The 26,165-nt window shown below is 33.9% G+C and overlaps 1 protein-coding gene across 1 annotated transcript in view; it reads left to right on the plus strand.

Annotated features, from left to right (window-relative positions):
- Cph (Chronophage) overlaps positions 1–26,165 on the plus strand; it is a 44,103-nt gene that overhangs the window by 5,651 nt on the left and 12,287 nt on the right. Inside the window, exons 2-4 of the mRNA XM_053752746.2 lie at positions 21,092–21,268; positions 21,945–22,142; positions 22,722–22,907. Of these exons, the coding sequence (XP_053608721.1) occupies positions 21,092–21,268; positions 21,945–22,142; positions 22,722–22,907 (561 nt within the window). The remainder of the gene's footprint in view (positions 1–21,091; positions 21,269–21,944; positions 22,143–22,721; positions 22,908–26,165) is intronic.

The following is a 26,165-nucleotide window of genomic DNA, read 5'->3' on the forward strand; positions in this document are numbered from 1 at the left end:
CAATAGTGAAACATTTTGTATTCGAAGAAAATATAGATTATAATCATCGAAAAGATTTAATTTTTTTTTCAAATGTTGTCCAAACAATCCTTTCCTCCCAACCAAAGGATTAATACTTCTGACAATACAAATCGAATTACAAACATTGTAAACAGTAGCCAACTTTTTTTTTAGTTTACACTCAATCTCAAGTGTTAAGATCAGACAGACAGATAAATAAACATTTGTTGCTTTATCTTAAACGAGTAATCTGTATTGTGAATCATCATCTGTATCAATACGAAGAAGCAATTTCTTCGTATTGATGATTTGATCACACAATCTGTACAAAAGCATACCGTGTCATTAGAAATGAAAGATTTGGACAATATTAAATTGCTTATCGAACAGAAGTTTTTAACACAAAGCCCAGAGGGGAATATTTTAAAATGTATTTTTTACACATTGGATATTTTTTAAGATTTGTTTCATATCCCCATAGTGTAGCCCTAGTTATTTACTTCGAGGTTGGGTTATCTAGAACGATCTTTTATTTGTATATATACAATTGTACATGATACTTTTGAAATGTATTTATTAAGAGAAACAATAAAACCGATACAAATCTCCAAGAAAACCCAAAACATATTCGTATACTTGGATGACATTTTCTTCTTTTGTAAACCCAACGAGATGTTAAAGAATTGTCATCCTTTGTTCTAATTTGGATCAATCTTCGACCGAATACACCTACCAAAGTTTAAATCGTCTTTCGTTGAAAGGCCGACAATAACAAATTGGTATTAGAGCCTGACAAAGATGGACTCTTCCAACTGTCCACCCACTACCTTCTATTGATCGTGGTCCACAATAAATTAATTCTTGTTATTAACATTTTTTATTCTATTGTCGTTTGTAGGGTTAATTCTCTAGCCATCGTCTAATGGGCATTGGTCAAAAGGTTTAAAAAATTTATTGTATGAATTTGAATGGAACAGATTTGTTCTTGTTTGTGAGTATTTTTGAATAGATTTCTTGATGGCTGGGAATAATTCCTAAACATGGCTTAATTTTAAGAAGTTAATTTTAAGTTTGCTTACTGTATTTGAATGTAATTAGATAGAAATTTAAACTGAAAAATGAATCTTTAAATAAAAACATTAATCTAAATTGCGGTTAAAATAAAAGCTTGATCTTGCTACGAGAAGAATAAACATAAAAATATTCGAACCCCACATATTATCAAAAATAGAATCACAGATTCCATCAAAGATCAACAAAGGCCCAAACAGGTTGACAAAAGGAAATCTCCGATAGAGGCACCTGAAGCTGCGATATTTTCCCATGGTCCCATGGTCATTCGATAAACACCTTGGCAAAAACTACCCAGGCTTTGACAAACAATTGGTCAAAGGATTTTTTTTTCGGCAAAACAGACGCGCACCCACATTTTGCCGATGATATTCCAACAATAAGGGACGCCGTAGGCAAAATACGTATTGTACTTCATTATTTGATACCCTTTCATCAATTTTTGGAGAAAAGGGGTTTACGAGTGTCACTTACTACCTTTTTATTGTAGTCATTGTCGTCTTTGAGCTGAATCGGACCACAGATAACTTATTATTATCTGTGAATTGGATGCTGCCCGAATTTTGTATAACTTAGATACAAAATTCGGATATTATTATAGGTGTAGAAATTGTAAAATTGTAAATGAAATGAACTTTTGTATAAATTATAGTTACTGTATATATATATATATATATACTTGTTATTGTGATCAAGGTTTACGTGATCACAATAATAGTCTTAGACATATTTACTTCTTATTACTATTTGGGCTCTCTCTCATCTGAGCATTTTCCAGGTATTTCCATAGCCGTTGAGCATTGGAGCCCATGACCGCTAGTTGTGAGCCCCGTTGGTAACTCTAAATGTGTCTTGGCTTCCAACACGACAACATACCGCTGTAGCTCCGTTTTTCTTCAGCATTTCACTTTGATATTCATTTTGTGAACCAAAAACAATAAAATTAATTTGTCTTTCTATTCATTTTTACTCTGAATCACATCTAATCTTGTAGAACTTGATATCTAGCCGAATATATGATAAAAAAAATCAAAAGCACATGTTTTATTGACGAGAAAATTGGTATGTGTCAGAACTACCTTCCTTTTATATCGACTATTCTTCATCCACATGAGCGATCCGTGACCATTGTCCAACCGCCTTTGATTCTGGGTTCTAAAACTTCGATTATTTTTTTCTTCTTATTGGGGATCCTTATTGAAATAGTGCAAACGATACGCGAGACTGTGGTATGCTTTGTAGAAAATGTAATAAAAGTATCTTATCAAAATATATAACACTAGATGTTGCCCGGGGTTTCGCTCCAGAAGGAATTTTGAGATAAAATATAGACTATAGCAATCTTGGATAATGTACCTTTATAATGGTGAGAGAAATTTTGAAATCGGTTCGGTAGTTTCGAAGATTACCAGCCTCAAACATACAAACAAATAAGAAAGAGATGGATAATAAGCGTAAATTAAGACGATATATGCATTATTACATAGATATATTTAAAACGCAAATTTGATAGTGTAACCTTGATACTGGAACGCGACTCGTGCTTGACTAATTTTTTCATTCGCCATACGAGCACACACGTCAAGTTGAACAGCCGCGTTATTTTGCCATAGAACATCGACATTGTGTGGAATTTCAAGTTCGGTTTGTTCAAGTTCGGTTTGATTGAATGCGTTTTTATTTTTTTTTTGTTGGAAGAATTTAAATAGCGAATATAATATCAGCTGAGTCTACATGATGGACTCCATAGATGAAAAAAAAACTTTAGATCGATGCGAAATTAACCCCACGCACGCTAGCTTTAAGGCTCAGGATGTTGGCACTAAAGGTACTATTTACTTTTAATAAAAAATAGAGCAAAGTGTAGAAATCGAATTATTATCAATAATTCGATTTCTACTACTAACTAATTTATTTCTCAGTGTCCAAATGGATACTTAATATATCCAATGAGACACAACTCCCTTATTTATTGTCTAGTTTTAAAGATTATACTAACATAAAGACAAGTGATTATGAGTGGGATTACTGTAAATAATACTCCAGTAATTAACCAACACATTATATCTGTATTGAATTGAATTTATTGTTTTAAAAACTCACAAAGCCTAATTGTTGTGTTTGCAAAATGTATCACTTTCTATTTTCTCAACATAACAAAACACACAAACAGCAGACCTACTAAATGAATAGAGCCGGCGCTTAATAAAAAAAATCTTTATCTCCTAGTTACATTTAAACGTTGCACCATCTAAGGCTTATTGTTCCGTTGAAGAGATTAAGTGGGTGTTAAAAATCATAAGACACATAACCAAAGGAGTGAAAGATGATAGTTAGACGTTCGTTTTTGATTTATGTAGTGTTGTGGTGTGTGTTAGAGCATTGTTCTTCTGTCATTTTATTGTGTGGGCGGCTCTGGTAGATTTATAGTTCTTTGCGATTTAACTAAATACATTGTTTCAGTTACTGTTTTTTTGTATTGCCTATCTGTTATTATTGATTCGATGACAGTAACGTCTTTATTAATGTGATTAGTGATTTTTTTATCTCGATCGCTACCGCTTGTCGCTTCTTTTCCGTTTGAAGAAATCAATGTGATTAGTACGTCTTCATTATTTACTACAAAAACGCAATGTATGACTGCAATTTAAAACTAAAAAATTGCTTGTGTGCAAAATTCAATGATTCAGCGATCGTATGAAGAGTTCTAGAATGATCTCTTCTTTTATATTTTGCATCATGTTTTACTATCTCGACCTCGGTGGCGCAGTGGTAAAGTTCTTGCCACTGAACCGAGAGGTCCCGGGTTCGATCCCCGGTCGGGTCATGATGGAAAATGATCTTTTCCTGATTGGCCCGGGTCTTGGATGTTTATTTATATATGTATCTATTTATAAAATATAGTATCGTTGAGTTAGTATCCCATAACACAAGTCTCGAACTTACTTTGGGGCTAGCTCAATCTGTTTGATTTGTCCTAATATATTTATTTATTATTTATTTATCTCTTTCGAGATCTTTCAAGTCTCATAGCACTTCATTTCTATAGTTTTACCCAGAATGGCCACCAGGCCATTTAAATCAAGTTTAAATTCTCTGGTATTAGTACCAACTAATACCAGAGAATTTAAACTTGATCGGTGAGAAGCGGTGGTGGTGTAATGGTTAAGACGCCCGCCTGTGGATCGAAAGGCCCCAAGTTCGAATCCTACTCGTGCCACATGAGTTTGTATACCAACCTGACTAATGTATGTAGTATGTAGTCTTCATCGTCCACCACTTACTTCCTGTGAAGGAAAACATCGTGAGGTAATCTGCACACTGGTTGATTTTTATTAATTTGTGTGTAAAATGGAGAAGGCAACGGCAAACCACTCCATTAATAATGCCAAGAAAGTTGTTGTGTGTGTTTCATTTCACGTAATAACCACGACCCTCAGCCATGAGGAATATACCACTATGAAGATAAACTTAATCAAAAAATCTAAATTCAATCATGAAATTAAATACCTACATACTGAACAGTGTACGTAATCATCGCAACGTGTTTAGACTAATTAGCTCTCCACGTGTCTGCATAACATTGCATCAAACTCTTGCACCTCGCCGAGGTCATAACATTTGCGGGAGCTTTCCCAGACCGGGCATTCGTGACCGTACACACAAAATTTCTAGTGTATAGATAGATAACACTTCACAATAGAATAAGAGTAATTTATTCGCATAAAATATCAATAATGAACTGAAATTACGGGTCACTCGCATATGACTGTCGACCGAATAGTAAATTATTTATCAGATCAAACTAATATTGGAAAAATATCATTAAGAAAAGTAGATTTGTTTGTAAAGTATGGTGTCAACTATATTTAATCACTTGTTATTAACAAAATAAACACAATTTGTAAAAATAAATGACTTTCTCAACTTTCTATAATTAAGTACCTCTTCTGATCTTCTGTCATTTGTGCCATCGCTTACCTATGACCTACCGATAGCATTCCAACACAATGTGATATTTCACCCTAAAATCACTTACAATATTTTCTTTGACACAAAAATCTGTTGACATTTGCAATACCATATTTTAAATAATCAAGTACAGTTGCATGACAGAAAGATATAAAAATAACCATAAAAGCCTATCAACTAACTTTATGCAGTGCATAAAACTTATATCAATCTACCCTACTTGCAACCGATGCATTCTCCCACACTTTCCGGGTCGCAATCACCCTTTGTTGGTAATTTCACATGACCACAATTAGAAGTGCATGATCCGACAGGTCATCGGCAACTATGGTAACCATTGGTAACCGTTGGCAACTGTGGTAACCAGACAACGGTCACAAGTCGTGAGTAACTGTGCACTTTACGACGCAGATCTGATGTGTGGATGAGATCGTCTGCGATTAGTTTCTTTTTATTGACTTTTCAGATGTGATCTCGACTTTCTGTTATTTTTAATGCATAGATAAATTGATACAAGATTGTGTAAAATGTCTGAAAATTAATATTTTCTTTTTTTTTTATTGTAAATTAATACTTATAATGAAATTAGCCGCATCTCATAGTTGAATAAAAAAAATAATTTTTTTTTGTCGTACAGTGATCATTCCACAACAATTGTATGTAGCTATGCAAACATTTTGAACAATTTACAAAAATCTAGTATACAATAAAAATCCTTTAATATAATCCACATGCAAATCGACCACAGACAGAGCAAACAACAGTAAACAGAGGTGAACTTGTAATACCTAAATTTGAAAACCAACTTCAATATTCACCGATACGACCAGAACTGGGCCATTTGAATTTGCCTCGTCTAAAACTCTTAGTCTTTATACATGAAAGCTATGATGTTATTAATATCTTGGCAAAATAGTTTTCTATTTTCTGTCTTTGTCTTTTCCATAGGAAAGTAAAAAGTCTGACACTAGTTTAGCAATTACATACCTAATTAAAGAGAGAAAGAAGTTACCGTCAATGGACAATTGTAAAATACCATACTTGTGTCAGATTCGTGACTTATGAACAGGATTTGACACTAGATCTTTTTGTCTTTTTTGTCTCTATCTCTCTCTCTCTCTCTCTCTCTCTCTCTCTCTCATCTGTGCGCTTTTAGCCGTCCTCAGCCGTTGAGCGTCAGGGTCAGCTAGATCATTTTGTCTATACGTGCTTTGAAAATAGTCCAGTGTGCGAGTTGGACTAAAATTTGACTTTTAGTTACAGTCCAAGTCCAAGAGATCGGCTTTCTTCCGATCTCGAGATAACCGCGAACTGACCCGCGTGTGACTTACTCTACAGCCTATTGTCTGAGAAAACGACTGACTTTAGAAAACATTATACTTCTAATTTCAATTCTACGATGCAGTTATAAAGTTTCATTTTCATTGAGTGTGCAATGTTTAAATGTTATTTAGTGCAGGATTAAACCGTCACGGTTTATTTAAATGTTGCTTCTGTTGTGTACTGGAATTGATTTCAGATGACAACATTGACAATACTCAACGGCCCGACTATATTCTAAACTTATTTTCACATCTTATCACTGGTCTAAAGACACAGAGTGACGGTGGGTCAGAGGTCTAATTAAAAATTATAGAGACTATAAAAATAAATGCATAATTTTTATATTTCATTTATTATCATCACATTCATACACGTCAAGCGCGACAAAGCGTTAAAAATTGATGAATTTTAACGTCTAAACTGATTTCATTTTAACCAATGCAATAAAACTCTTAGTACTATAGGTAGCTGAGAACACAGCCAGACAGAATGTCAGACAAGCCTGCTACTATATGCTTACGCCAACCACAGTAATTACATATTTTATTAAAATTAATACCTGTGTCTAATTATAATTTTATTTACAATAACAAATATAATTTTATTACGGTTCCATGTCTACACGCCATTAGGTCTGCGGCATAAACAGTGTAAATCATTACAACGATTCAATTCACACTACACTTAATTAGTCTCGTCAACATATAGTATCTACACATACCACCAGTGTTTGCTGACCCCTCGCGCCTGTATTCGAGTAGTAATCACATAACATTAGAGGAAGATTGTATATCATGAGAGGTCATGTTACGTTGGACTTGCGGAAGCTGCGTTAAGAAATTATGGGAATAAGATCATTGTACCTGACTTCGTTTTACGCGACTGCTAAAAAAACGAGTGCATTTTTTTATTACACTTTTTTTCTGTTGCTCTTTTCAGGTCATTTAGTATCTGAGTATTTTATTTCCTGGCATAACAGACGACCAAAACACAACAGCATTTATAAAAAAAAAAAAAAATATTGCCAAAAAAAATTTCACGTATTTATCAGAGTGTAGTGAGAAACACTGGCCACTAACAAAAAAAAATATATACACCTTAAAAAACCTTAAACGTTTTAATCGACATAGCAAAAGGCGGCAAAGCTTTTGTGTACCTAACATACAGTGCTGTACTCTGGCGGGATAAATGTGCAGTAATACTCCTTATTCCGCAAATTTAGAAAAAAATCTTATCATTTATTTGCGAGGTACCGCGTCCCACGCTGTCACTTTTTTTTTAAAGTGACAACCCTTTTGATCTAAAAGGTTCTCACAAAGGTGACCACAATGGGTTCCTTGACCAGAACTGGAGCATGTGTGTGAAGATTTTTTGGATTTACAACTAATCGGTTACGCTGCTTCCGCTTTAAATCTATTTTAGCTGATTTTAACATAATATGTCGTTTTAAATTATTTATTTTGTATATAATATAAATTTTACGTGTAAATATAATTTACCTAATCTACATTTGATAATTCTCAATGGTTTTACTTCATTAAAATTGCTGTTCTAAAGAAAATAATTTTAATGATTAATTATTGAAAACCTGGATTTTCTTCAATTGAATACGATTCGCTGGTTGAAAATCAATTTTCTATGAAAAGAAACCACAAAGGTTTGATTAAAGAAAATTTATTTTAAAAATCCCTTGTAAAAATATATTACATCAAAAAAAAAATTAAAACCAAAACAAAGAAAACTCTCTAAAGAACCAATACTCATTACGGTCACATGCGCCATAAGGCACCGTCACATTTAAAAATCGAACAAAAAGATCCGAATACGAAAATCGCGAGGCATAAAAGCCGAAAATACACGAAACCGCGAGCTCGCATCACGCGCCCGGCTTTGTCCACCTATAATTACAGCATCCAACACACAACACCTGTGCCTTTTTCACACGATCCGAGAACAGGTAGAGGAGTTGGCCGAAATTTCGGACGTAACAGTATACTTTTTTGTTCTTCCGCCTCGATTTTTTGTCCCGAAATATGATCGAATCGATTCGATATTATTTGAACTTTTGATATTTATTCCATTGGCATTTCTGTTTATTGTCGTTCCTTTATGTGTTACTGAAACATTATTAATTAAATTAATTTTTTAATTAAATCCTTGTAACTAATGCTTGAATAACTATCTATCGCTATATAACAGTTAAAGATCTTGGAACGGAACATAAATTATTTTTTATTAACCGACATATATTGTACTTTCTTGATTATTATAAAATAACAGTATTCGTCATAACAACTAGATTTGTAATTACCTTAATGTGTAATTCGTTAGATATTATACCTAATTTAAAAAAAAATGAGTAGAATGTTTCTAAAATAAAGTAAGACTTATATTTGCGAAAACTGCTTTATTAAAACTGATTCCTATTCATTGAATCACGAGTTCTTTGTAAATTGTAATGCTATCAAAAAGGTTACAACACAAAATGGCTACTTAAAGCAAAGTCTATCGAGCGTCTTTACATTATGAGAGATCTGAGTTGGAATTCTCGAAATATGTAATAAAATTATGGCAATCAAATTTGGCGTAGAATTAGGAATGACCCTTGGTAAAGAATATTTGCTGTTACGTAAACAAACAGTGGAGATTGACAGACAGTGTACACTGTACAGCTGGCGTAGTGACGCAAATAATAGGGCAAACAGAGTAATTTGATTTTTATAAGGCCCCAGTAAATTGTGCGTGATGGTTCGGACATTAATATGGATGGCTTTTGGTGTAGAAAATATTGTTTTGTGTTTTATTTCATGATTACAGTATTTGATTACCTTATAGATTACTGAATTTTGTATAAAGTAGTGATTTAGCTTTTTTATTTAAATCACTTAAAAAAAAATTACGTTGTTTTTGCGAACCAAAATATTTTGACCAAAAAATGTTAATTTTTTCTAATGGCGGTGTTATAAATGTTATTTTTCTTCGAATTTTAGGATTCCGTACCTCAAAAGGTAAAAACTGAACTTATAGGATTATATATATCCCTTATAGGGTGACTTCGTTATTTATATTGGTTAGTATATTTTTGACGAATATTCCAACATACCTTTTTCGTTATTATTAAATTGATCATAGACCGCCTGGACCAGTCCAGTCATAAACACCGACGAATTCGTTACAAAAGCTGCATAAAACCAATAATTCATGCTAAATACAACTCTGTACAATTATAAGTCATCCAGCCATTCATTTCTGTGCGAAATCATATTCATCCGCTAATGTCATTTCGGTGACATGCAATTTTTGCCATTCAAAACGGGGGACACCATTTTTTTTCTACAAACTTTTGAACAGCCCTGCTATAGTCGATTACGCATATTTTCGCTCATATGATATTAGGGGTGCTCCGTGTGAAAAAAATGTATTATTATAAATAAAAGCCAACAAAGGGATGGGAGAGTAATCGGGGTCAGTAGAAAACGGTTTTGATACGGGATTTTTTTACCTGGGGGTCTTTTTTATGGAACCTTAGGGCCTCGACTTTTTCGAGGTAGCCAGTCAGTGTGTGTTCATCTGCCAAGATGATCACATGGTTTATAGCTTCGCGAACTAGCCAGTGGTCCATTGGAATTGAACAGTTTTATAGCAACGTTATAAGACTTAGATAAGACGTTATAGAACTCAATTAGGACTTTTATAGAACTAAGTTAAGATTTGTTTTAGAACTTTTTGGTGATTATATTGGTGTTGAGACTGTGTGTTTCTTCGACATGGATCTATCGACGAGGAGTAAGTCAAGATTTTTCGACTCTGGAATTGACATAAGACGTAAAGGTACATATTCTGGAATTATATTCCTTCCCTTTCCCTATTGAACTTAATCAAAAAGATACTGGTAATATTGGAAGTAATAACCAATACAAAGATAAATTGGAAAGTAATATAGTGAAAATGATATCTGGTCCCGAAATATATGAATCGCAACGATACCAAACACATTAACATATAAATGAGTTTGTAAGTGGACGACGTATATATTTATAGTTGTTTATAGATTGGGTTCGTAATGTTTGGGCTATAAATGATAAGATTATATGTTGATATTCGTTTGAGATTGTTTTCTTATTAATAATAAAGATGGATCAGTTAGTTCCTGTGATTGATCAGAAAATTGCAATTACATAATGTTTATATCAAGTAAATTCGATATTTCTAAAATTATTACGACTTATAGAATTAAAACTATCGTATAGTGAACTTTTATTTGAAGATTTTTTTATTTTAAATTAAAAGAAGATTTCATGAAATAAAACAATTACAATGGGTGCGGTGTGTGTGTGTGTGTGTAGTGTACTTTATTTAATATTTTTCGTCGAGAAAGAGACGCATTGAGACACATAAAGTTCAAAATCAAATGAAACAATCAAGAGCAGACTAGAAATTTCACATTCGCCAAGAAACCTCAGCACTATATCACCATAAAGCGATATTTAAAAGTATATTTGCGAATAAAACTACATTCCTGCTGCAGTGACCGCAAATTTCCTAGCCGCAACGGCCATTTGTCAAAATAATGACCTCGGAGTAATATCCAAGCATGTGAACCATACAGAGAATATTTGTTCGAATGAACTTTTCTGAATTTCACTTCAATTTATCGCGCAGTGCTTATTCCTATTTTAGAGTTGTGCTCGTGTTATGTTTTACGAAATTAGTGCGGATCGGAGGAAATTGTTCAATAAATAAATGAATTATTCTTGGCTTCTTGTAGGAAGTATCGATAATGTTTCTGCCATAAGTCTTAGACATAGTATTGTAACTATAGTATAAGACCTATAAATATTGCATTTTTATTTTCAAAGGGATTTATAATCAATAAACAGTTTTCAATGATAAATTATTATTAATTTTTTTTATTACTAAATTAAAGTTTGATTGATTTAATTGAAAGAATTCTAATCACATACAATTAATACACATGAAATTCTTCGGCTTCTTTTTTAATTGGAACTTTTTCACGTAATATTGCCGTTTTGATTTTTCGAAATAAATAGTACCTACCATTTTGGTGCAAACTATTGACCTTAAGCCAATACCTCTACATTACCGCATTGTTGTTTAATTTCGTAGAATATTTGCATTTCGTAGCTGGCAACACTCCCGGCCGGACGGGACTTTATGATCGCACTTTTATTGCTTCAGGAAAAACTACATCTTTATATTTCGCCCGTCCACGCCCACAGATACGCGACCCCAAACACATTAAATTTTTGTTTTATTTCCGAGACCATATTCTTATTAGAATTATTATACAGAATAACGGACTACAGCAGTGCTGTTATGGCTTTCTTACTTATTAGTGTGAGAGGGTGCATTCCACATACAATTGAAAAAGAAAGAAACACAAACAAATAGTAAGTTTTAAACGTCTTTGGATCAATTATACAATGGTAAAGCTATTGCTTTATAAGTATTCAAAATATTTGTTTGCTTAACAAAAAAAAATACTCATCCATATACAAAAAAAAAAATCAACTGTAAACTAAAAACCACTAACTAGAAAATACTTACTACTTGTAAATAACATGATGTAGGTAATCAGCTCGGGAACGTCTTAAAAATTAACCCATACAATGTCTAAGGTTCAGCGGTGACAACTGCCCCGAACTGCATTTTACAATGGCCGCGTATTAACTCTTAATAAATCCTAATATTGTACACTGTCTCAAGTCCAATTTACCAAGCACATAGCTACGTATATTGCGCTAATAGATACAGCCTGGCAATAATTACTGGCGGGCAGTTAACGCCAGAGCTGGATTAAGATTTTGCCCATAAATGCCCGACGGGAAATAAAACTCCCAGGATTAGGGGTTAAGTGTCCGCCTTAACGGGTATCGGTAGTGCTGGATATCGATATCGATATCGATAAATATAGTGGTCGGGTTTAAAACGAATTTTCCTTGATATTCTACGAAGGTGTAATTGTATCTTTACTTTGTGTATTATTATAATGCATTATTAAAATATATAATTGAATTGATTATTAAATATAATTACAAAAAATCCATTTAAAGATGTGTCTGTAATAAAAAGAGCTCACATAATATCTAAAACTAACAATCATCAAAATTATTGCACTATTTTAGTAGCAAAATTTGTAGTTCATGCATGGACAGTTCCACGAAACTAGCTAAAGTTTCAAATATAAAGGGTTGTTTGCTTTAAAAACTCAACTTTTAATCGTCATTTTCACTCATTTCATATTTATGATTATATTTTATTGTCATTATCACGTAAAAACTACAGATAAGTCTGTGGTCACGACGGTGATCAATGAAATATTGCTTATTGTCAACGAAGTTTTCTAATTACCCATGAAATAAATAACGGCTTATCACGAGCTGACAGTAGTTGCATTTGTTGATTCAATGTCGATAATTGTATGTGGTTATTACATATATTCTAATATTATAAATGCGAACGTCTTTCTTTCATGGCTAAACCGCTGGACCGATTTTTATGAAATTTGGTACATTGCATATAATTTAAAAACCCCAGTTCAAAAATAGACAACTTTTTTTTTCAAATTGTTTTAATTTTATTAAAGATTTTATATTAACAATAAATTTACTGTTATAGAGCAAAATATTATACCACACGTCTATTTAAAAAACAAACTTGGTTTCTATTCAGTTGCATCGATTAATCGATGACGATCGGCAGTCTCCCCTCACTAGTCGTCGTAGTGTAGTGTCTGACAGTCCGGCGTGACATTTTTATTGACACTCGTGTCGTGACAAATATCCAGGGTACGGCAGGGTTGGTTCGTTCTTATTTCATAATAGAATAATGTGAATTACCATTGCTAATACCAACCTTTAGTTTCTGGGAGTAGATGTGATAAATATTGATATAAGTATTATATTTTTATTTGTCTTCGATCTTAAAAAATCAACTCTTATTTGGGTAGTAAATTATTACATATACATACCTTACAATAATGGTTTAGGTATTGCGCAATATGCGCTGCGCAATTAAGATCAAAATCACCGAAAAAAAAACGGAAAATATAGGTAATCTGTTTTTTGCAATTTTTAAGAATCACCCAAAGCCGAATTGATTAACAAAACTCATCGAAAATAATTTAAAACGCAACTCTATCCGCTATCAGAGCCCCGTTGAAATTAGTGTTTCCAATATTTCGCCCCTGCAAATTGATATTCTAAATTTTCATAACAAATTTCACCAAAAATACTGGCCACAAATCCCTAAACGCATCAGGTTTCGCACCTAGAGCGAAAAAAGAGAAAAAAAGAAAAAAAAACAGCCCTCTAACAAAGCAATACACCAGAGGCTTGGAATTAGTGTAGCTATCTTTGTCTAAAGTAGAGCGCGTAGGTATACGGTTACCTAAACCATAACTGTGAAGTTGTAAAATCTTTTATAATATAATATTTAACTCTTACACTTTTATTAAGCTTTCTCCTTCATTTCTGTACTTTTTTTGTATTTTGTTATATCTTCAATAAATATATTCTCTCCCTCATTAGCCTGTGGAGTCTCAATGCTGTGCAAAACCTCTACTTTGCCATGTAACACTAAATATATACTTAATTATTATAAATACAAAAATTTCACAACTAATCTTCTTGAAATTTTGCACAAAGTCATGTAGTTTTAAATGCGAAGAAAGACATAGGGTACCTGGAAAAATAAATGTTCCCGTGGGAATATCACGCGTGTGAAGCCTCGGGAAAAAGCTAGTTTCAAATTTAAAAACAAAAATCTAATTGTAAACACATGTCTCTTGTCTCCACTCTAGTGGATATGTATGAGTATATCTACAACGCGCGATCTACAACAAATAGTTCCTCTAAATAGGGTTTTCCTACAGTTGTCTTGGAAATTTGGCCAGTATTGGATATCAGTAACTTGATTATTGATTTGACCTTAACTCAATCAGCTACCGGCCGCCATTTCTTTTCTCCCAGAGGAATTTATTATCGCATGTGTTGTTTAGGTGATAAAATTAGATATGGTCGTATTAGTTGTGTTAAAAAGATGAAATCCAGTTACTTTTCCACGTCGTTGTTAATTGGCTGATATATATTTTCTTGACATCAGGAAATAGAGAAATTTTAATCTACGCATTAATTTATTTACTGTAAACTATTTTATATGCGTATTGACAATATATTAAGAGTTATAATTTACGTAATTAAATATGTCTTCAATAAAATAACTAAGAATTTTTTGAAAGTATTTTTTTTTACTCAAAGTGATATTGACGGGACTGTCCTAAATCCTATAAGGTTACTACTAACATTAAGTCTCCGTTTATTGTTTGGTTACATTTGGGAAACAAAATTAATTAAAAAAAAATCACAATATTACTAATAAATAAAAATAAGCAGGTTGTGTCATAGAAATTGCTATATTACATTTTGTTTTTCTTTATTTTCTAGTGTGTTATTGCTAAGTGTCAGAATTTTATTCTTTAAGGCGCTTAAGGCATCTGACATAACTTTTAAAACAACCTACATCACTACTTGTGATAAACCAATACTAAATAAATAAATATATTAAGACAAATCACACAGATTGAGCTAGCCCCAAAGTAAGTTCGAGACTTGTGTTATGGGATACTAACTCAACGATGCTATATTTTATAACAAATACATATATAGATAAACATCAAAGACCCGGGCCAATCAGAAAAAGATCATTTTCCATCATGACCCGACCGGGGATCGAACCCGGGACCTCTCGATTCAGTGGCTAGAACCTTACCACTGCGCCACCGAGGTCGTCTAATACTGACAGACACACGACACTATGATGCCGTGATATTAAGTAATTATTATGAACTACGAACGCAATGAACCCTACAGTTTTTTTTTTTGTTTTAATTATACTTTTTAATAAAACAATGATGAATGAATCGAATTTGTGTCAAGATACCATTGACCGGTAATTAAAATAATTAAAAAAATAATAGAAAACCAACATAAAAACTTAGTTTATATATCATTTACTCAATAAAAAAAAAATGAAATTTTGCTTCGCAATAGGCAACAAAATCATGCATTCCCAAAGAGGCAGGCGGTCGGGCTTAAAATAACAGCCAAATATTCTTTCGCAGACCCTGAGCTGTAGGGCTTCATAGCCAAGAATGAAACCAGTAACATGAGTGTGAAAGAGACGGCCAAATACAATATATTTTTTTGCATTATTCACAAAAATAAAAACAAAAAATTTGATCCATGGTTTTGCAACTTTTTTCCAAAAAGCATCAACTTATAGTACATTCACCTCTACATCAAGCATCCAACGGCCCCTATATGCTGTAAAATTAAAAGCGAATTTAGAGACTCTAATTCTCATTAAATAAATATATATTTTTTTAATTATATTAGGTCAAATCACACAGATTGAGCTAGCCCCAAAGTAAGTTCGAGACTTGTGTTATGGGATACTAACTCAACGATACTATATTTTACAACAAATACATAGATAAAAATAGGTAAACATCCAATCCAAGGAATCGAACCCGAGACCTCTCGGTTCGGTGGCAAGAACTTTACCATTGCGCCATCACCAGTTTTAAATGTTGCCGTCACCTTATTGAGGGATGGAAGGCCGAGGTCGGCGTAAAAAATTAAAACTTTTGTGCTACCTATACGAAGTGTAGGGTTTTTTTGGCAGTTACAGAACCCTAAACGCGTACAACAGTATACAAACCGCTTAGCTCAAGTCACGCCCATACTGTTCTTATATAGAAGGCGGGTTGTGTCAACATGGCGCTAATGACGTCACTCCTGACGTGGCCACTCAGCTACCCCAGCGTTTTTTTTTTTTTATAATTACACTTGAAATAGAAAGTATCATGTATTTTATGTACCTTGTACTTGGCCCAATAAACGAGGTTATGTATGAGGTGAATTCTGACAAATAAGGGTAACTAATACAGTTAATCAAACATTTTTTTTTTAAATCAATAAAGCCTTAATTTCTTGCCATCGGTAGATATTGGGTACATCTATAACAATCTGATGATAATATAACTTCAATTTTTTAATAGAAAAAAAAAATATTCAGAATGCAAAGGCATGGTCCTTGAAAAGATCTTGAACTTAACATTTCAGAATTTTCAGATATAAAATATAGTTATTATAATACTCTCCTATTTATATAGGAACAAGTTCAAATCAATTTTATTGATTCGTGAAATCCACTATAGCAATCATTGACCCAATTTATCTGTCTCAAAATGTACATGCCTTTCGGTCTTTCAAAATAGGATGCCGATTCAAAATCTATTTAAAAAAAAAATATTTTAATAAAAAATTGCATTAATTGCTTCACTCCTAAAACATATCAGAAGATCTTCATTCACAATCGAAGCTCTTTATGATTTCTGCCGACATAGGCTGTGTGTCTTCAAAAGGCTTTTCAAAATGGCCATTTCCGACAACTTTAACCCCTGAATGAGGTTTTGTCAAAGGGGCCGATGTCAAAATTCCCTCTGCTTGCCCTTACAAACTAACCTATTTTTTAAAAAGAATTTCGGATTTCTTTTTGCATAAGTAATATCTTAAAAATATATTATATACTTACATACTTTACATTCACATGTTCTTTTCATATTATAAAACAAAGTTCTCTGCCGCGTCTGTCTTTTCACGATACTCAAAAATTACTGCACGGATTTTCATGCGAATTTCACCATTTACCTGAGCAAAGCCGATACGGGCCACTAGTTTATTAATAAAAATATATTATTATTACCCAATGAATAAGTAAAAGTAATCACTTTACGATAATTCGTGAAAATTCTTAAAGTCATTGCGAGATAATTTTAGTTTCTATTATATATTTTTCCATTAAAATCTGACGACGAGGGGCCCAAAGTGATACATGCTTTGACACTTACATTTGTAATTTACAGTATTCCAAAAGTTACATGTATTTAAAAAATGCAAATCTCTACCTACTGAAACAAAATTCAAAACAATTGAACGAAGCCGGTCGACTAATATTGCTTTAATATACAGAGCTACCCGCAATCTAAATCGTACATTGTTAGATACACCCCCGCATCGATACAGATTCTTATTATTTTATTTTACTGCTGTTACAAAATAATGAAAGTACAGAACTATCGCTTTATGGACAACGCTAGACATGGAAACTTCCTAACGACCGTCATTGGAATCTTTTTGAAATCGTTTTGAAATGTCATTTTATTGTCAAATTTATTCAACAGTAGCATAATTAATAAATAAACGTTAATTTTTACGTCCATCATGGGCAAGTAATGGTCGAGGTATGGTCGAGTTATGGTCGAGTTATTGTCGAGTTATGGCCGAGTTATGGTCGAGTTATGGTCGATTTCTGAAGTGAAATGTAAATGTATCAATTCCATATTCCAACATTCGAAGATAGCAAAGAATTGAGATTTAGTTAAAAACTGTTAACAATTCTCTCTTCATTATTTCGGTGGTGTAACTTGTTGCTACAGTTCATTGGACAAGTTTCGATTCTCCACATTTCCGTGCGAATATTTCTGTATGCTTGTTAATTTTCATTTCGGTGAAAACCGCTCTTTTTCTGTGGACAAAGGGCTTCGGTACCCCTGCCAATTAAAGTCGGTCACGGTGGTCACGATTGTGTCAATGTGGACACATTTTTTTGTCCAACACGTCATATTATTGATCGACAACCTTTCACAATTTCTAATGTGAATGCTCCCTAATTCTCGTATATCGATTGATTTTCGTACAATTCTATTCATCAGACATAATCGATAAAAGAAATAGAAATAGAAAGAGACAGAATAGATAAATTTCAATTCGAAATATACCTATTATGACAAATTTCTATTTATTTTATTGTGACTATGATGATATTTCAAAAAATACTATGTATATTTTCTAATAGTATTTATTAATTTATTTTTTGGTAGCTAGTAAATTATCAATTATTTCTATCACAAAAAATGCAACTAAGTATCTATAGCTTTTTTGCAATCTATGATCGACTCGACCACAAACAGTTTAAGAAGGTGGCCACTCCGCATACTGGTGGAGTGGCCACCTTCTTAAATTTTTTCTTATATATTCTAAAAATGTTGTTGTGAGCCGCCGATCTGACCTCTACCATATTCCGACAATGTTCAACTCGGCCAGTGGTCCAGATTTTTATGGCCAAGTAGCCACCTAAGTCAAATGTAATAAGCTGAAAACTTGAGCACAATTTCCATTGGGAAACACAGTGGTGCTGTAATGTGAAAACGTAGCCGAAATGCAATTAATAATTAATTTTCCGGGCAAAACTTTAACATACAAGTTACGTTCCGACCTTTTCTGTGTGGGAAAAAACAAACTCGGATAACTGGCAGCCGTATGTCGTAGTAACGAGCTAATTTAAACTTTTGGGTCCTCTCCTTTGGGGGGGTGGCCCCTTTCGGCACCTGAGGCGTTAGACAATACGAAGCTTGACGTTTTTCAATAAGTCGGGTTATTCTTTCATCTTCTTGTGTTTAGTTTTATTTGCTGACGTCTAGCCAGTATACTTATAAAGAATGGTCTTATTTCTAATGACTGTCATAATTAAACAGGTAAGTATGTACTTAATATATTTTTCTTATAGTGTAGAAATTGCCATAATGCGAGTTCGACTCATTATAACAGTAAAGACTCAGAATATCGTTTAGATTCTTGTAGACACAAGACTGGTGGACAAGAAGAATCTAGTTAACACAAGTAATATCGTTCTAAACTCCTATTGTCCCTGTCAATACCAGCAATAAATCAAGAAAAATATTTGTAGTGGGTGTAAAGCTATAAAGGTTTTTGTCCACCGCGCATGCCCGCTGACCAATGTCCAGTCAGAAATAGTGGGTGTGGTCAAAGTGAGCCCACTGTGAAATCTCAGTTTACGTAAACGAGTTCGATTGGTTTGATTGATTGGGGGTAAGCGGGGGAGTATATTTGAACAGTACCAGGGTGAACAAGAAGTGAACAAGCGTTGATTTAAATTTTGATGTTGGTAACACAAGTTTGTTGGCTATATGACCGCAGCCGATAGATGACAATAGTAAGAAAGTAGTTGTAAAAGTAATTGAAGATTCCTTTGGGAGATTTGAATAAAGTTTAACACAAGTGTTTATATTAACACTTTCGATAACTTAAAATACAAAAGGATGTATATAAAGTGAAAAGAAAATAGAAATATTTGTGATATCAATTGGTAACAAAAATCGATACTAAAATTGACTATAGACAACAATTATTTAAAAATTGTATTAAACTTATCACGTCTAAAATACATTCGATTAGCTATAAAAAGCACGGTTTCCTTTCGGAGCACGCGTCGATGCAATTAAGGTATTTAAACAAAGGAACGTGCTGTCATTTTTTCACCATGCTCATATATCAGGAAATAAGTCTTACTTGCACTAATAAAACATCCTATCGGAAATGACAAAAAAACCATCATTTGCCACGAGCTACCCTCCAAAATCTGTACAAAATTATACACATACATTTACATAATAAACCCCTCTATGCAAACCAGGTTGGGTAAACATCTACTTTCTTATATTAATTTACATCTCCGGTTACCGGGGTATTTTAGGTGGGAAGACGTACTTACAAAGAAATTGAAGGACGCATAATAATAAGAAAGTAAGGGCGTCTACGGTACTTATGTGAAATTAGCCCCTTTGATGTGCCGAAAGGACCAATTGTACGTTTAGTGTGTAAATGCCTTTATAATTCGAGCTGTGAGCGCTATTGGCGAAATAAAACTCCATAGTTATACATGGTTTTATTTGTTGATTGAAATTGTTATATAGAAATAGAATTATTACTCAAAACAATCAGAAACGTTACGGAAATAGCTCTTCGTCAACCTCATCTTACTTTAGCCACAAGAAAAACAATGTTTTTATAAAATTTTGTCAATTTAATTTAAGAATCAAAACAAACATGCACAGTGGAATCAAATTCAATAAACACTGGTACAAAATAAGACATTGTAAATTATAATTTCAAGAAAATGCACCCATAATTACGTGGACCATCTGTTTCGGACCAAAAAGATAACCTTATTCCAACAAAAAAACCCTTTCATGTTCTGTAACCGCAAAAAACAATTGCGGCAAGAGATCAATTGGAAATTCGATCTTATGCGGAAAGATTTAGGGGTGATAATATTGACCATTGGAAGATAAGTGGTCATCCAACTGACACTTTGCTTTTGAAAAGCGTGACTGTTAAAGTTATAATTAACTTGACACAACAGAGCTTTAAAACATCTCCCATATGTCGCATGACCCAGTGGTGTTAAACGCTTTGAAAAATTATATGGCGCATTTCAAATGATTATTCAATTACGCAGTTAATATTTCTACAGCTAAAATGTTAATTGCAGATGCAGTTGGTTAAGACAATATTGATATTAAAGTTTGAAAATAACAATATTGATTTAATTTAAATTAATATCGCTGTATCCACCTTATTTCTAAATTCTCATTTCCCAAATTATCAAACTTTTTTTGTCTGCATAAATCTTTAAAATATAACCATAGTGTTAATCAAACGATGCAGCATTATAAACTTTTAAAGATCTTGGACAATTCCGTGTTTCAGAAATACACAATTTATACCAAATCTTATTTCTTTAAATTCATTCAATTTTTAACGTTCATCTTCTTCCCCAGCGGATGCGGACAGCGCGGCAGAGGGTGGTGGGTCACCAACTCCTGGCATGCCGGGAGACACCCTCACCTGCGGCGCTTGCCGGCGAGCCTTCGCGTTGGCAGACATCGTCAGGTTCATCCAACACAAAATCTCCTCCTGTGATAAGGACCTCACCTCCTACCATTGCTATAGTGCTGGTAAATATAGTTTTTAGTCTACATTTATATATAACTGCCTTGACGATAATATGCGTGCCAATGGTCTGATAAGTAATGACGCCGAAGTAGAAGAGAGAAAGATATGATGACAACATCTTTGGCCATCATGCCGAAGTGTATCGAATGTCCCGGGTTCAATCCTCGGTCAAGTAAAGATGGAAAACGATCTTTGTCGGAATAACCAAAGTCTTGGATTTTTATGTTATAAAATATAATACTTATCGATGAATTAGTATTCCGTAACACAAGTCATGGATTTACTTTGAGGCTAAATTATTTAATATTGTGTGGTTCATTATATGTATTCGTCAAGGCTATTACTACTATGTCACTTGAAAACTTGTTAGGACTGCTGTTCATGTTAGACTCCATTATTGATAACGTCGCTCATTATCTACTAAACTACTTTTACATTACAAAAAATTGTGTCGAGATCATCCGATGCAGAGCTGACTTTACTAAATGGATAAGATAATGACAAGAAGACATCTCTGTTTTTAATATCGATTGTATCTAATCAAGCGGACGTGCCAAAACTCATGTGAAGTAATATTCCTTCTATTACGACATGAGTATCTCTGTCATTTTCCATGAATTTAGATAGATTAAGTCAGATATTGTCTAGGCAAACTTTTGACAAATCATTTTTTGATAGGACCAAACTCCGACCAAGAAGACGGGTCACGACCGGGGCAAGTCTCAACAAACGCTAGTCGGAGACCATCACTCCTGACTGCACGAAGACCACCAAGCAGCAGAGTGCACACCCCTCCCCTAGCGAGTCCCTCGATAGCCCCTCCAGATCTCATAGAAGATGGAGGAGCGTCGAGCACTCCTAAAAGACTACTAGATGGTAAGATCAGTAATGTCTCGTGCACATTTTCACATTCGCAATATCTGTTGATTGATTTAGATTGCGAATGTATATTTCAAGTGTGCACGAGGCATTAGACCGATAGGGTTGAGAAATTAGTCTTTAAACCAACAAAACCATAAATCGTCTATTTAATAGTTGCGCTAGTCAAGTGTGTTATAAGATAAATAAATTAATCGTCTCTGTAAACATAAGGTTTAAAGAACTTTATTTCTCATAAAAAATACAATGGTATTTCACTTACTGAGAAACACTACTTACACAATATAAAATTTACAATTAGCGTGCGGATTCTTAATACTATTTAACAACACAACGTAACAAAACAAAATGTAGGTAGCCCAACAATTAATGCTGTCGCTAGCGCATCACTCGCTTCTCACTATACGCATCGATACAATAGCCCGCACCTCGCACACCGCATATAACATATGAAACAACAATCAACGATTAAAAGAAATTATACTAGTGTAAAACATAGACATGACCATGAAGGCATGCAGGCTTAAAATATCGTATTTTTCAAATTAAATTTGATATTAATCTTTTCTCCAACAGAACCAGACGTAGAAGCGTCCACTCCAAAAAGAAGAGCATCAGCATCACCCATGCCATCAAGTTCTCCTGATGAGGATATCAAACCTAAAATCAAACAGGAGCGTATGGATACCTCTGGTTCCCCTGAAGACACAAAGAAATCTAGAACTGAAGTGGCTGATGCTGAATCTAACACTATGCATAGCGGTAAGTACAGTATAATATAAAACTATTGAATATATCCAAGAATCGTTCCTTTATATGAACAAGAGTTTAAAATTCTTGATAATACACAGCCTTAGCATTAAAAACAACAATAACACATAAATAATGATTATGATTTTCAACAGATATTCAGTCAATAAGTCAAAAGACTAAGACGTTGAAAGTAAGAAAAGAATTCCCAACTAGAACAAAGGAAATAATGTCTTGTTGACTTCCAATTCGATTAGGTCAGTTTTCAAATTTAATTTCTTACGTCACGCCTCCTAATTCCATAAACAGACAACGGAAAAGACACGTGCGCTGACAAATTCCATTTTATTTCTAAATTTCGCGTCATCGTCTTTTCATATCGTGTTTAGTATTTTATTAATGATTCCTACGATTTGGCCTGCATCAAAAGATGTCTTGGGGACAATTTTATCTTCACGTACAGTTGCTTTTGTCCTTGGTGCAAGTTGCACAACAACAATGCTGGACTTGTTTATTGCAAGTCATCTTTGAACCATACATTTAGGATTTTGGATATAATCTCGTCACACTTCGAAATTGCTGACAAAAACAGGATGTTTCACATTTTTTTATTGTGTGGACAAAAGGAGTAAAATAGGAACAATAGTTAAACTAAAAAATTACAGAAGTGCAGTATGAATTACATTAATAGTTCTGAATCTAAAACATTATCTTATATATTTGTTAAGACAACAAATTATATTTAAAAAAATCAAGTTATTCTAGAAAAATCATAATTGTGAGCAGAATTCTTAGCTCACAAACAAAACAATTCAAAAATATTATCAAATTCTTAAAAATAATTACAGCAAAAGACGCCATCGCCTAATCCTTGGCCGTTCAAAATTAACCATAAAATAATTTCGAACATCTGTATAAGCGTAAGCGCAATCTTGCGGGGGAGATTCGAAAAATAATCTATCTAACCCTTTTGTACCGGCAGATGTGGCGTCATTTGACACTTTTGTATTAAACCGTTGCACAACAAAAGCCTTCTTAAACCCCGAAAATTGTTTCGGAAATTCCGACCCGCATTTAGTCAACAGTTTGTGCACAGAAAATACGATCGCTTGGTAGGTACTGTTAGGTTTTCCAGTTATTTTGAATACATTTCGTTGTATTGTGCATTTTATGGTTCTTAACAATGTGTTAAATCTTTTTTTTATCATTATCATCATTTCAGTTCCTTTCTGCCCACTGCTGAGCATAAGGGAGGCCTTACGCGTATACCACCCTCATCTGTCCTGTGCCTCTGTTATCCACTACATATTTATTAGTGTTTTCGGAACAATGTATTCGTTATGTTTGATGATCATACATATGATTTTGAAATAATAAACAAGTTTTAATGTTATAAAAACAAATGCTTTGAAATGCCATTATAATAATAAAAAAAGTCTAATAATAAAGCCGTTAAAACGACGACGCAAGCTATTATTATCAAGCCCGTATTTTCTATATTACCGTTGCGATATCATAGAAATGTCAATTGCAGGTTGGCTCCGCACCCGTTGTTTCGGCTTATTGAGTTTATCCTAAACGTTGATATTAACCCCTTCAAGTGAGCTGTCATACAATATTTTCAATAAACCATGTGGGCCCCAGCAATAAAATATTAAATTGATAAACAGAAACAAAAGAAAGGAGATCATAAATCGTCTGAACTTTAAAACCGCATTCAAATATAAGTGCATTGTCATAACAAGACTATAATTTTAATGGTGACAGTAAGTCGCGACCTCGTGCTCGTATAAAAAGGGATCTTAATTTTAATTGTATTATTCCGTACATATTAATTAACCCCATCGCTATCTGAACAGATAAAGGGGATGTTGTCGAAGAAAAAAATTATTTGCATGAGCACACGATTGACGTGCGCGCATTGTTATCATATGCCTTTGTGGATGACCCCTGTGTTAACCATGACTACGCAGCTGACAAAAGAGCTAAGGTCTTAGAGATCACCCATTGAAATTTCAACTTATGTGGCGTCCGTTTAAAGTTCAATTTTGAAGGACACACGTTTGGTGCTAATGGTTTTTCATGAACAACGCGTCGTGATATTATAATTGTCAAAGATGCTACCGATGTCCCATTGTTAGAAGCGGCCTTTAATATTTTTTTCAAAGATAAAAAATGTTTGGCGTGTTTCTGACACGTGGTACATGGCACCGGGTTCGCCGTGACCTATGGAACTTCTTTGAGCGTGACACAATACTCATGGATATTTTTAGTTTTTGTACAGACGGGAAGGTGGCTAAGTGGCGGGTTTTAAATAAGTGGGATTTAATTTTAGATGTGACGTCGTTTTGTGTGATAGGTGAGGGGAGGTTTGTCTCGTGTTGATCGTGTGTCCTTTTTCTGTGCCATAAATAGTTGGTCGTCGAAACTGATATGTGTAACATCCATGGCGACTGAAATTTAAAAGCAGATTTTAAAAGCAGAAAAATCCATATTTACTCACTTTAGGTGTCGTTAGCATTTCGACAAAGAGCTCATTCAACACTCGGGACTGAGTCCACAATAGTGGCAGAGACATTACCATCACAAAACGCTGGAAACCGATGGCCGACACTTATTTGTATCAAAACAAATATTGGATCAAGTGTCACTGGGTCCAGTACGGTCTCTTGTTTGAGCAACAAATTAATGAATTGTCGGGCTAGATGTTTCGTTTTTCAACCGCTAGATCGCTATGTTCAATATTTGTCGGGAATAATACAAAATCCCATTAAGTGCAAACATGTGGCTGTGGTCGGGTGATGAATCAAAGTATTCCTTCGACAATTTAACATCAATTATGCGGTTTCGGTCAGCTTCATCGATTTGAGGTCCCCTCGTGCATCGAGCGTGTCTGCCGATAGTATTATCCTCTTGAACTTGAATGTGTATGGTCTACCGCATCGCAAAGCACTTGGCCGATATGTCCGCGCCACGACACACTTTTTCCCTGTTCACTCAACCAGATAAACAAAAAGTTCCGACCGTTGGACCTTTCACAGATCTGTAACCTTTGCAATCTAATTACGCATTCATAAACCGTTTTCTTGATAAATGATCGCCCCCGCAAATGATTTCTCGATTAAGTCCAAGATTTCCATATCAAGACATGTTTTCTTAAGGGTCGCCACAAAAGGCCCATCTCGTCGCCCAATCTTTAATCCTATCTCGGGACCTTTGCGGGCAAATTTAAATTTCTTTAGAAATATCGTCCTTATTATGTACGTGCGG

Source organism: Plodia interpunctella, chromosome 12, assembly GCF_027563975.2.
Source record: "Plodia interpunctella isolate USDA-ARS_2022_Savannah chromosome 12, ilPloInte3.2, whole genome shotgun sequence".
Classification (NCBI taxonomy): Eukaryota; Metazoa; Arthropoda; class Insecta; order Lepidoptera; family Pyralidae; genus Plodia; species Plodia interpunctella.